General features: G+C 36.9%; 1 protein-coding gene across 3 annotated transcripts in view; it reads right to left on the bottom strand.

Moving 5' to 3' along the window:
* Positions 1–6,336: 6,336 nt before the first annotated feature.
* The window catches only part of ST6GALNAC3 (ST6 N-acetylgalactosaminide alpha-2,6-sialyltransferase 3), a 585,173-nt gene continuing 578,358 nt past the window's right edge, over positions 6,337–13,151 (bottom strand). For all 3 annotated transcript variants that reach the window (XM_003921398.4, XM_074381026.1, XM_074381027.1), the window contains exons 4-5: positions 10,535–10,642; positions 6,337–9,475 (exon numbers count right to left, since the gene is read on the bottom strand). In XM_003921398.4, coding sequence (XP_003921447.1) covers positions 9,289–9,475; positions 10,535–10,642 — 295 coding nt within the window. In that variant the 3' untranslated portion in view covers positions 6,337–9,288. The remainder of the gene's footprint in view (positions 9,476–10,534; positions 10,643–13,151) is intronic.

Genomic DNA, 13,151 nt, shown 5'->3' with positions numbered 1-13,151 from the left:
CAGTCCTGAACCTTGCTGTTTTGTTCTTAGACTCTTTCTGCAAGTATCAGGGTCATGGTGACCTTTTCATTGCTATTATCTTCTATTACAGAGTTCTAAAACCTCCAAATATTTTTCATGACTACCGCTATTAAGTCATGCTCCTGTCTTTTCAAACCTTTTTATTTGGTTTTACATTTGTTCCTATCAAATTTCATTTGATTTTATTGAGTCCACATGTTGTGATGTTAAAAGTTTTATTTTTTTTTCAGTTGTTCCTTATTGAACAGCCAGGCACAGTTATGAATATTTCGCTGATTCATTTGCGTGATGTTAGTGTCCTCATCCAACATTAATGTTGTTTTATCCATCAAAGATTGTGGAGTATTATCCTCACTTTTTTTTTTTTTAACTAGGAAGGAAACTCATCATAATCAGCATCACCAAAAGATGTGTTGTTGAAACCATTTTAATTTGAAGGAAAACTACCACTGACTAAGGAAGACCTTTCCAAGTAAATTTGATTATATATGTTCTACTTCTGGAGAGATGTAGACATTTGTAGGAAAATTATTTTGAAAGATTATACAGATATTTAAGTGATTTTTATAATCACGGAAAATGGCATATTTGAAAAGTGTTATCAAATATAGACCAAGAACTCTCAGGAATGCATGGCGTAAGGTGATGCTGGCTTACACCATATGATTGTATTAGTCAAAAATTTTGCCCAGGGACTTAGTGACAGTGAGAGTCACCACTCTAATTAAATTTATCCCTGTAAAGCACCACACAATATTTTTTTTTTATCATGAATTACAACTCTTAGAAAGAGATTTAAACCTATGTCATTTACCAACTAGGCACTAAAGTTTCTTGTCCTTAAAAGAAATTTCACATTGATCTGAAAGAAGGTAAACATTGGCAGATTCTCTTCTCTAATTATATTGTTTTTAGAGTCCCAGCTAATCTCCCTCAATGGACAAACTAAGAAAATTTATATGCTAACATGCAAAATACTTTCCCCAAAGTAGCAAATAGTTTCCTATTAGGTGAAAAAGAACTCTAGGATGCAAAATTCTATTAGTGTTAAGGGAGAAGGATTCCTAGATATCTTAAAGAAAATGATGTCAAAGAGTAGAAAGTCTTGGGAAGTGAAGAAGAGTGAGGGAGAGAATGAATATAAGGTTCTCTCTTCATAGAAATAAGCCCTGTGATGTGGTATGTCTAGTCTTTTAAAGGCATATTAGTATCTTTATTAAGTTTATATGTCAATTTTAACAAAGAAAAAAGACGGATGAGAGAAATTCCTAAATTTAAGATTCAAGAAACAGCAATTATATTTGATACAGTAAAAAATATACGCAGTACTGCATAGACCTGAAGACCAAAGGAGAGTTAAAGAAAAGACTAATCTCTGTGACATCTCTCAAGGGAAACAGGCACGAAATGAAGGGGTTAATCAGAGGTGATGGCACATCTATCCTACTTTAACCATAGATCACTAAGACCTTAAAACTCATTTTACTTCTATTGTGGGTAGAGTTCAGTCACTTAAAAGTTTCTAGTGTACCAGTTTCTCTCTTGCTTCCTTGGGCAAAAGAAACCATATTCTCTCTTCTTGATATAATATACCCTAGAACAATATATTGTTTCTTAGTTTATTCCTGTTCAGGTATAGGTACTTATATCTATATACAATTTTTTTTTCCTCAAGTGTTGCTAGTACTTGTATAAGAATTATCAAAACAAACAACTTACCCATAGAGTTGCACAAAACTCAGTGTTTTCTTTTTCAGCTCTATGTCATCATGACTAAGAATATCCTGGCAGAAACAGCTACATGCTCATTAAACTCTTTTCCTACACATTTATGCAGCATTGCCTATACCAGGCCACATGAGTGAGGCTGGCCAATAGAACGTGGGTGGAGTGATATACATCAATTCCAGATTTGTCCATAAAACCTTCCAACACAAGATCTCTCTTGCTCTTTCCTCTTTAGCAGGCCAAATAGAGAGGACTCAAAGGACCTGGAGGAAGGCAAAGCCACGTAACGGAAGGTGCCTTTGTCTCTGAGTCACCCTTGGAAATAAGCTGTTGGAGAGAAACATCTATGTAGAATTCATGTTTTGGAGAGAAACAAATCTTATTCTGTTAAGCTACTGAAATTTGGGGGGTTATTGGCTGTATCTGTTGGTCTCCCCCAAATAGGTATGGACCTCTGGGCCAAACTGCCTCGGTTCCAATTTCATTTCATCAAAAGTTGTGTGACCATGGGCAAGCTATTTAATCTCTCTAGTGCTTCAATTTCCTTATATATGAGATGGTAACATTAGGTACCTCACAGAGTATTAGGGGAACTGAATGAGATGTACAGCCTTTTAATAAGCCTGGCATAGGCTGGGCACGGTGGTTCAAGCCTGTAATCTCAGCACTTTGGGAGGCCAAGGTGGGCAGATCACGAGGTCAAGAAATTGAGACCATCGTGGACATGGTGAAACCCCGTCTCTACTAAAAATACAAAAAAATTAGCTGGATGTGGTGGCATGTGCCTGTAGTCCCAGCTACTCGGGAGGCTGAGGTAGGAGAATTGCTTGAACCCGGGAGGTGGAGGTTGCAGTGAGCTGAGGTTGCACCATTGCACTCCAGCCTGGCGCCTGGTGATGGAATGAGACTCTGTCTCAAAAAAAAAAAAAAAAAAAAAGCCTGGCATATAAGAAGTTATTATTTCCAAAGATGACTCTCATTTTGAGATCATTTCCAAATATGGATCTCTTACAGAGTTGGATAGATAAGTCTAAGCTGATTTGTTAAAAGAAAAATTATCCCAATTTGACATTTAACTGCAAGAGTATTGATTTTTGCAGAAAGAAAATAAGAGCCGAGGAAGAAGGAAAGTAAGAAATAAGGAAGGAAGGGAGGAAAGAAGGAAGACGTCTTTCTTTTATACAGCTTATGTGCTAACCCAACTTTGTTAATATGTCTGGCATAGCAAAAAAGGAAACATATGTCAGCATCAGATAGTTAATATGGACAAAGCAAATTCCAAAGGCTGACCAGCATTTTATCTTGTTATTGTTTATAATAGTATCCTGGATCTGTTTCTGCCTTGGATATCAAGGATATTAAAAATCCCATGCACCTTTTCCCCTCTGGCTTTGTTATCATATCCTTACTTGTCCTGTTGTAAAACAAACTGAAATATGCCAATAGCTCTTTGCCATTTTGTATGCTTTATTCTAAGATACAGTGTTTCCAAATAAAGCACTATAATGCCATAAAAACTCTTCACGAATGTACAACTGCACATTTCTTCTAAAAATAGATGAAGATTACAGGTTTTAAAGTGAATGAGAAACTATAGAAAAAAAATCATGGGAACTCAGGAAAATGGGTGAAGCAAAAATGGTACCGTATGTAATAGAAATGGCTCAGTAGCAGTGACAACAAAGCTAAACACAAGGAAATTAGCACTTTGTAGATTAGGTAACAAAAAGCTGTAAAAGTGCCTGCTTTTGGTGGCTTTGAAGTTTCTTAGAAACAACTCTCACCACATAGGCAAATATGTGAACTTGGTAGCTGACTATTCATCAAGATGTTCTTCACCTTTATGGAAGGAAGTGAGCTTCTATTTTTCTGAAGTCTCCAAGGCATGAACATAAAGAGATATAGCTGCAGAGAAAGAAGAGCTTTTCTACGCCAAAAACAAATTTTGCCTATTCTGAAAAGAAAAAAAAAATAGTTAACTGAAAAAAAAAGAAACAAAACTAAATGAGATTTTCTGCACTGTTACAAAGCCCAAGGACAGTTCTGATTCGATGCCTTAGCAATTTACATGGAATTTTACTCTGGTGGTTTCTCCAGAGTTCAGCAAAAACAAGCAACAGAACAATATACTATTTCTGAGCCACAGAAACGATTTTCAGAGCCCAGTGTATGTAGTTTCAAAATTCTTCACTTCTAACAGTATCCTATAAATGGACAGTAGAGAAAAAAAATCTTTTTCAATCTTTTATGCCAACTAAGTCTTATGGGATATTTGGGGATTTCATTCACCTTCCAGAAGGGTATCTGGGCTCAAGGATCACATGTAGTGCAGGGATGAGCATGAACCAAAGGGTAGTGTTAATGCTGATGAATAATTTCACTAACGTGGGCAGCAGAGTTGGTTTGAATATAAGGACACTTTAGCTCTGGGGTATGTTAACAACAGGGCCTGCCAGTTTCACCAGGAAACTTCCAACACTCAACAGCTTGGTGTATCAATAGCTTGCTCATCCTCAATTACAAAGAGAAAGTAAGAAACTCACCTTTATGTTCTTTAACCAAGTCCTAGAAATTTGAGATAACAGAACATGGCCTAGCCTTGGCAATAGCAACAAACATAGAGGAGGGAGAGTGTAGACAGTCCGTGGGACATATTCCTTCAATTATGAAAATATTTCTACACTTCATTGTGAGGATTTCTCTAATCCTGAGCAGAATGAACACAATTTGGAGCTCTTGGATTCCATGAATAGACTCTTTAGTAATCAGTTAGGCATTTTTTTCTAGCTATCCTTCTGTCTAAAAAGTGTAGTAGCAAAAGAACTAGAGAAGAAAACCTGAGACATGAATTTGAGTTTCAGTGCTGCCATTAGTCCAGTTTATAATTACAGGCAAGTCACGTCAATTCTCTTTCCTCAGCTCCAAGATGTAGGAGTTTTATTGGCTAGTCTTTAAAATCTCTTTCAGCTCTAAAAGCCTAGACCACTTATAAAGGCTAGCCCTGGCTCCTTCAGCCACTAAACTATGTACACTATTAAAATGATGAGGTCTTGTCTTTTAAATATGCTGTTTTAAGAACATATTCCCTCCTGGCCCCATACTGTAAATCCTTTGTTGTGCTAAGACATGCAAATAACTGACACTGAATAACATAATTTATTCTTTGCATTTGACATGTCATATTAAAGGTTAGATGCCGGGCGCGGTGGCTCAAGCTTGTAATCCCAGCACTTTGGGAGGCCGAGGCGGGTGGATCACGAGGTCAAGAGATCGAGACCATCCCGGTCAACATAGTGAAACCCCGTCTCTACTAAAAATACAAAAAATTAGCTGGGCATGGTGGCACGTGCCTGTAATCCCAGCTACTCAGGAGGCTGAGGGAGGAGAATTGCCTGAACCCAGGAGGCGGAGGTTGCGGTGAGCCGAGATCGCGCCATTGCACTCCAGCCTGGGTAACAAGAGCAAAACTCTGTCTCCAAAAACAAAAAAAAACCAAACAAACAAACAAACAAAAAAAAAAAAAAAAAAAAAAAAGGTTAGATGGCACATTGTTTTTTTAATCAGTCATCTGATTATATTTTCTTGCTTATTGAAATTAAACCAAACTCATAATTAACATCCAATTAATACTACCAGGTGAAGTACTTTCGTGTTGTCTCTTTTCTAAGTAACAGTGATTTTCTCCTGATGGCCTCTACTTCTTGGAAGGTCAGCAAGGTCTCCAATTCAGACTCTTGTTCCTACCTCAGCTGATTTATACCAATTTCTCCAAGAGCAATTTCCTTATATAAATTTCCTTTTTCATAGTGGTCACAGTTCTCTAGCTATATAATAAAAATCATGCAAATCTGGATTTTGCTTATGGTAAAGACTGGCATATTTGAATTGGAGGACCAGTGTTCATTTACTTCAGTGTGAATGAAGCTTGATGCAATGTTTTTCAATGTGACTTCAGCTAAGCCTGCAATCGGCAGAACCCACAATACAGATTGCTATACTTACAAGTCTGATTTGTGACAACTGTGGCATCTAATTGTGTTTTCAGTTCTAGATTTAGCAGCTTCTCTAGCTTTATTCTTCTGGCCAGCTTTTGAATATGATTTTATGTACTCTTAGCAATCAGTCCATTTAATTTGGATTTTTGCTTTTTTCATCAGGATTCAAAATGTAACCCAACAAATTTCGGATGAAGTCTAAAATAGGGTTTTCTCTGATTCACACACACCAGTGAAGAATATAGGATTATATATATATGCCTTTATATATAGTTATAAGTATATATATATATATATATATATATATATATATGTGTGTGTGTGTGTGTGTGTTCACCCATATACAAATGGACTCTATGTGCATATATTCATTCTTACAAATCCCAATTGCCTTTTCTTTGATAGGTTTAATAGCAATGTAAAATTATATAATCTAAAAGATTTCTTATTCACATTATCATCATAACAATGTAAATCATTACTACTTGTCACTTGGTTAAATTGAAAAGGATTTAAACATTCATTTTAAAACTCTTTTTAAATTACATTGCTTTTTCATAGAATTCTGCATAATAGAGAATAATATTTAGTCTATTATTTTTATCTTGAACGTTTTCATGCCAATTTCAGAAAAATTGTGACCCTTTTTTTATAGCTCATTTGCCTAGAGCCATGGAGAGTAATATTAAAATATTTTTATTTTTTACAGACATTAATTTCTGGGATAAATACACATCAGTTGTAAGTGGGTTCAGTTAAATTTTTCAGTGTTTAAATGTTGGATAAGATATCTTTCATTTGACCAGAATCTGTGGAATTGATCAGAAATTTGCATGACAAAATAGTATCCTTGAATTGCTCCCTTACCAAGCTCTTCTCTATCAATAAACTGCAGATGAAAAATTTATTCTCAACATGGGAGAAATTATACTTTGCATTTTTTACTAGAATTAGAAAGATGGATAAAAGGAAAACAGGAAATAAAAGCAAACAAAAATAACTTGTGAGATTCTATCAAAATGCTGATTATACTGGGAATTATTTAATTGAGTCTCCAAATTGAGAAAAACTTGGGTTTTTTTGTTTCCTGTTTTTAGAAAGAAAATGACAATGAAAACAACCATAAAAAATGTAGAGTAAGAGTCTAGTTGAAAAAATAAAAGAAAGAAAGAAAGAGGAGAGAAGAGGGGGAAAAAAACCCCTTCCCCACACCTCCAAAGAAAACACTGGAGTCTACATATTCCACACTTACCTTCTGCCATAGAGTGAGGGATATAGTGTATTGCAAACAGAAAAAGCCACAGCAAGGCAGGAAAGCAAGCAAGTTTTCAAACGTTTCTCATCAGTAGGGGCTAAAACAAATAGAGTTGGCCCTTCATTTATTAGAAAACTAAATAAATTAGGTTCATGTCCCAAGGCATTCTGATTAATCAAGGATTTCTTTTTATTTAACAGTGAAACAACAGGGGGAAAACAGTCTGTTTGGCAATTTTAACATTTGTCTCTGTTTCTTTGAGTGGGCATTTCTATCTATCATTAGCTCAAAAAAACTTAACATTCATAGACTAAAAATTACATAAGGGAACAACAAAAGAATAACAACTCTTTCCAACGGTAGAACTGGGGCTTGGTAATTTTTATGGGTGTGAATACTGAGGTATCAAAATGGCAGAAGAGGAGGAAAAAGGCCTTTATCCAAGATGGCACATTTTAATGATAACTCACCATGATATTTAGCACTAATAAAGACCTACAAGTGCTTCTGAAGTGAAATGTATCATTACTTCCAGCCTCCAAAACGTACTGTCAGTTGAACCTGGCTTTTGTCTTTCGAATCATTCTGCAAGGACATTTTTGAACTCTCAGCTACTCTCTCAGCAAACCACCCTCTAATATTTAATGAGCAATGAGTACATGAAAAATAGAGTTGTCTCAAGCCTAGGACAGGAAACTATATTCTTTGCCTTTGTTTCCTTCTGTTGTCCTTGCTTTTTCATCTTTTCCCCACCTAAATAGAACCACACACACATATACATGTAGAAAAACTTCGCAAAACTAGTTATTTTCACAGGGGCCCTAGCATATGGCCGAGATCATCCTTTGTGATACTTTTTGGGTAATCCTGATATAATGTATTTGGCACAGAAATCAACTGGTTACTAGTTTACATAAATTCTATTCTATACAAATATTAGCAAGTAGAGCAATTTAGAGTATAACAAACAATGACCAAATTACAGATCATCTGCTAAAGAGATAGCAGAATACACAGACAATAGTCCAACGGGGTGTTCATGGGCATCACATGGTATAACACATGTTAAAGGACTCTAAATGAGAAAGCACTTTGGACATTAAGGTCATCATTATTGTTGTTATTGTGGCATAACAACAGACACACTATGGGGAAAATAAATCCCTAGAAGGCAAAAGCTCTGGTCAGGTTTAACGCAAGGAATCATTTCCTCTCCACGTCTAACAGTTGGCACTTGGCAATGAGAATGTGATGTTTGGAGAAACACATCTTGGGCCTATAAAATAGAAATTTGAATATACAAATATATATTATGAAGTATGATAGGATACAAATTGATGTAAAAATATGCTTTGCTTTCCCTGTTTCATGATTTCAAAAATCATACAGTTTTGTGTTGTTGGATGTTGAAGAAGCGAGTTAGTAAACCCTTTGGTTATGTTTTAGGAATGTTTTCACAGTATATGTTATTACAGTGTTGAAGTTGGTATCTTACATGTTAAGTAGCCTTCTGAAATATTTAGGACTCAACCAAAAATAACTCAACATTAATATAGATCATTATAATCACATGTTCAGTTATATTGTTGGTAGTAAGAATGGATGGTAAGAGTGGAAAGTCATCAAGATTTGCTACTTGGCCCATTTTCATTTACGTGTTTGAGATAGTCAAGTAATCCTGAAGCATAGGATGTCCATGAAGTTGTTAATTAGGCAGTGGCCTGAGGCTTTAGCTATAGGAAATACTGTAGGAAGATGGTATATTAGGAAGAGATATTTTTCCTCCTTAGGCTAACTAGTAAGATACTTGCACCTTGATAGCAGTTCTTGGGTCAGTGTTTGACAGTCAGTCATTCTTCAAGATGGCGAAGCTGCTGAGATTCAAGAAGCCATTGAGTTAGTCACCTTGCCTTATGAGGCCAAACCCTTTTGGCTTCTGGAACTTACTCACTGTTTAACAATTCTACGCAGCTATCTTGAAGGATAATCTTCCCATTTCTTAGGTCACAGTTGTCATGTCACTGGTCTTCATCTCAATTCCAGTTAAATTATAAAGTGCGGTATATAGTGTTGAACCTCCAGAAAGAACATAATGAGCACAACCATCCTCCATGAAATGCCAAGTTTAAATTACTAGCAGAGTCACCATCCACATCTGAGAGTGTACAGAAACTTGATAATCATTGTTGTTGTCTTTATCATCACCGTCATCTTCATTAGCATCATCAGCATCACAGCTGCAATATGGGGATCACATTAAGTGATGCGGCAAGATCAGAACAACCATTATCAAGACAATGTCCAGTTTGGATGTGTAAATATTATCCTGTGCTTCTTGGCCCATTTAGCGAACACTTTCTTTTCAGTGATAAACCTATGCCCCCCATATGGGGCATGTTCATGAAGAAAATATTCATCGCACTCGTCTCTTCCTTGTTCATAGTAATGATAGGGGACTTTTCTATAGCCTTCTGTCCTAGAAAAGAAAAAAAAAAAGAAAAGGAGAGAAAGATTGAGATGAAGAATGGAGCACTCATTTACAAGAATCCATTATGTGGCCAGTAAATGCATTTACTTACAAACCCATACATGATTCTTGTCCATGAACTCAGTTAAAAGCTATTACATGTATTAAAGCTTTCAGGAAGATGTACCAGGTTCTCAGTGCTTTAATAGATCAAATAAAATTTATATATCATGCCAATTACATTCAAACATATGGCAATCCTTTGAAACAGGAAATGGTATATAATGGAGGAAACTTTAGATAGCCTCTTGCAGAACCTGAAGAAACTGATTTTTCACAGTAAGATATTGGGTTCATCTGAGCACCATTATGCTTACAGTCAGAGAAGAAATATTTGTTCATGAAGACTGTGGCTGAGAGTTACAATTCTGACATTCTGATTAAAACAGTCTGTGAATTATATTGTGCCAATCATTGGTAGGGAAATAGATTTCATTATCCTGATGAAGCATGGAGGATTTGTTTTATTATCTAATTAGAAACTATCCCACCAGTGAGGATATATTGTGGGTAAATACACTCAATTTAAATAAGGATCTGGAAGATTACTCACTTATTAGTGAAGTATACTTTCTAGGAATTCTTGTTAAGCTGTCAGTTTCTCTGAGGCTTTAGGACATTTTGTCCTTCATGATCAAATCTAACTAACCGTTGAGTAGATAGCTATCCATCAAGCCATCAGAGCAGCAGAAATGACAAAATTGCTTTTGCAAATTAAGCAACCACTAAACTTCTGTATTTTCAAGCCACAAGTCCCTGCTATGCCACTGATTAAGGGAAAAGTGTTCCTTCTGACATTTGACATTGGACTGGTAAATATTTTTCTTTTTATCACCCCTAGAAGTCACAACTTGATGCACTGACAATAAAATGTCATGTCAGCGAAGAACACTGGGAAATAATTGTTGCTTTATCTGTTTCTCAGATTTATGGTATTAAAACGAATTGTGATATTTTGACAAGATCTCAGAATTGGAGCTGCATACAAATAATTTCTTGTGATCTTACTTGCAGTAGGTGTCATTTATCATCCCGTAGACGTGAATGCCGTAACAGGCGTCCATGGCCAGAATGAAGGTAAACCACCCTGTGCTGAGATACGAGCCAGACTGGACTCTGAGAGGAATGAAAACAAACAAACAAAACACAGAACACACACACAGAATAAGGTGTGTGAGAAATGAGCAACATTTCATCAAAAACATAGCACTTGTTATCAGGAAAAAGCATCGAGAAACTTGACAATATGTCAAAGATGCACACTTATTTTGAATTATCTCTGAATAATTTATAGGAATGCTCTTGCTCTTACTACCTTAAGCCTCAAAGCTATGTTGTGTGGAAGAGAAGCCATATGGCAAATATCTGAAGTCAAATAATCCTGCTCCCTTCAGGTGAACAATAATTTATTTAATTTTCCATAAGACACAAATTAGTGCTGTCTATCAGAGGAAAGGTTCTCTTAAAGTTGCTTGGAGCCCAGATGGGAACTGAATGATAATAGTGCTATCTTGCTTACCTAGACATATTATTACTTTCTTGAAGGCTGCTTGAGTTTCTAAGTATAACTTCCATGCAGTGTAGGTAAATAACTTGAAATGAAAGCATCTGAAAAATTTCTTTAACTGCTTTCCAGGCATCATAAGACAAGACTTTTCCTTTTTAAGACCTATGTTACCAACTTCTGCAATATATATCTATTGAACAAGTTATATGCTAATCACTCTTCTGGAGACTGGGGATACAGCAGTGATCAAAACAACCAAAACTTCTGTCTTTGTGAAGGCCAGTGGATTGGATTTGGAGGCAGCTATGTTGTAAAGGTTGGCCAAGAAAGGCTCCTTTGATCATGAGCACAGAGATCTGCAAAAGACAGAGGGGAAGGTCAAGGAGGAAGAAGCCATGTGGACCACATGAGGAAAAGGTATGTAAGGAAGAGAGAAGGGCAAGGACAAAATTACAGATATGGAAGTATGCTTGGTATGTTCAAAGAAGAGCTGGGAAATGAAGGAACTGATGGAGAGAGTGGTGATGTGCTCAGATGCAGTGCTGATTTGGCATTTACCAAGTTCCACATGGTTCAAGGCAATGTTCAGTGAAAAGCTGGATCTCCATATTTGTCTTTAGCCAGTGTGACTCAATCCATTCAAAGGAAGTGACTGCCTGTCTCCTTAAAACTCTCTCCATAGGGGCATTTGAACCACCCCAATTTGTTTGACAGCTGTGTAGCAACACCTCCAGAAAAGATTAAGCTGTCTACCTTCCATCTAGACTTCTTGGCCTATAGGAGCACACCCAGTTCTACAAACTGACACTTAGATACTGATAACCGCTCTCTGGATACAGCCCTCCAGCCAGTAGTTGCTCCCCACTGATGCTCAATATTGTTGATGCACATCCCAGTACCAAGCCATCAGTGTGCTATAATTATTAGCCTTGAATCCTTTGCAGCTGCTGCTTCTTTTTAACAGGCACTGCTTAGTGTCAAATTACATAGAATGTGCCAGCATTTCAGGAAAAACACAAACTCACTGGGGGTTGATGATTAGATTTTTTAGCCTTTACTTTAATTGACTTTGGGTGATTTACAAGGAGAGACAAACTCAGCCCATATACATCCTCTCTGCATACTTGTCACTGAGTCTGAAACGTTACTACCTAAGTAGCCATTCCTTTGCATCTTCTGGTGTATGGAAAATATTCCGGAAACCAGATCACATCGAGTTACATGCACTTTCCTCCGTGGTAGCAGCAGCAACATGGGGCAGCTATAGATGCAAAATGAGTGGGAAGACGTCTCAGGGAGGCGAGACACACTAATGAACAACTTTGCTTTTTAGACAACTTAACCTGCCATCAATCCTGCATTCTAGGGTCTGAGGAGGAGCAGCATTGATGGGAATTGCTTAAAGCACCATCTGCTTAAAAAGCCCTTATGTGAAAATGGGGAGAGATCAGAAGAGGCAAGAATCTCGACAAAATGCTCCCCAATCGAATCTAAACATTTTGTCTATGTACTGAATTTGTCTGGTTATATTCCTATGGAATTGCGTACTCCTTTTTGTTCTCACTCATGCTATTTTTTCTACCTTTCATTCCCTGTCTTGTCTATTCTTCATTATTAGGCTGACTGAGCACTCATAAAGATCACTAAAAATTATGGCATTTGCTTGTTTCTACATGATGACAGAAAACCAGGTCTCATGTATTTACTCATCCATTCACTTTTTCAACAATATACTGGGATCCTATAACGTCCCACTGACTGTGCTGGGAGCCTGGTGATGAATATTTTCTGGAGAGTACATGGTCTAGTGAGGGAGGCACACACCTTAAAACAATTGATGACACCACAGTGCAGAAAAGCACTGCCACGTGTTTCAGAGTCAACACAGGGCGCGTCAGAATTGGAGTGAGAATATCTGGTTTTACACTGCAGCTCTGCCACTCCTCGAACACGAGGCTGTGCCCACTTATTTAGCCTCTCTGGGTCTCATTTTCCTTGTGTCTAAAATTAGATGGTTGAATTAAGTCACAGTCAAGGTTTCTTCTAATTTGAAAATCAAATGATTCTGTGATCATCACGTTCCACAGTCAGTCTGTAGTTAAGTTTTAACCATTGCAC

The sequence above is a fragment of the Saimiri boliviensis genome, chromosome 11 (genome assembly GCF_048565385.1).
Source record: "Saimiri boliviensis isolate mSaiBol1 chromosome 11, mSaiBol1.pri, whole genome shotgun sequence".
Taxonomy (NCBI): Eukaryota; Metazoa; Chordata; class Mammalia; order Primates; family Cebidae; genus Saimiri; species Saimiri boliviensis.
This window is presented reverse-complemented; position numbering and strand designations above follow the sequence as displayed.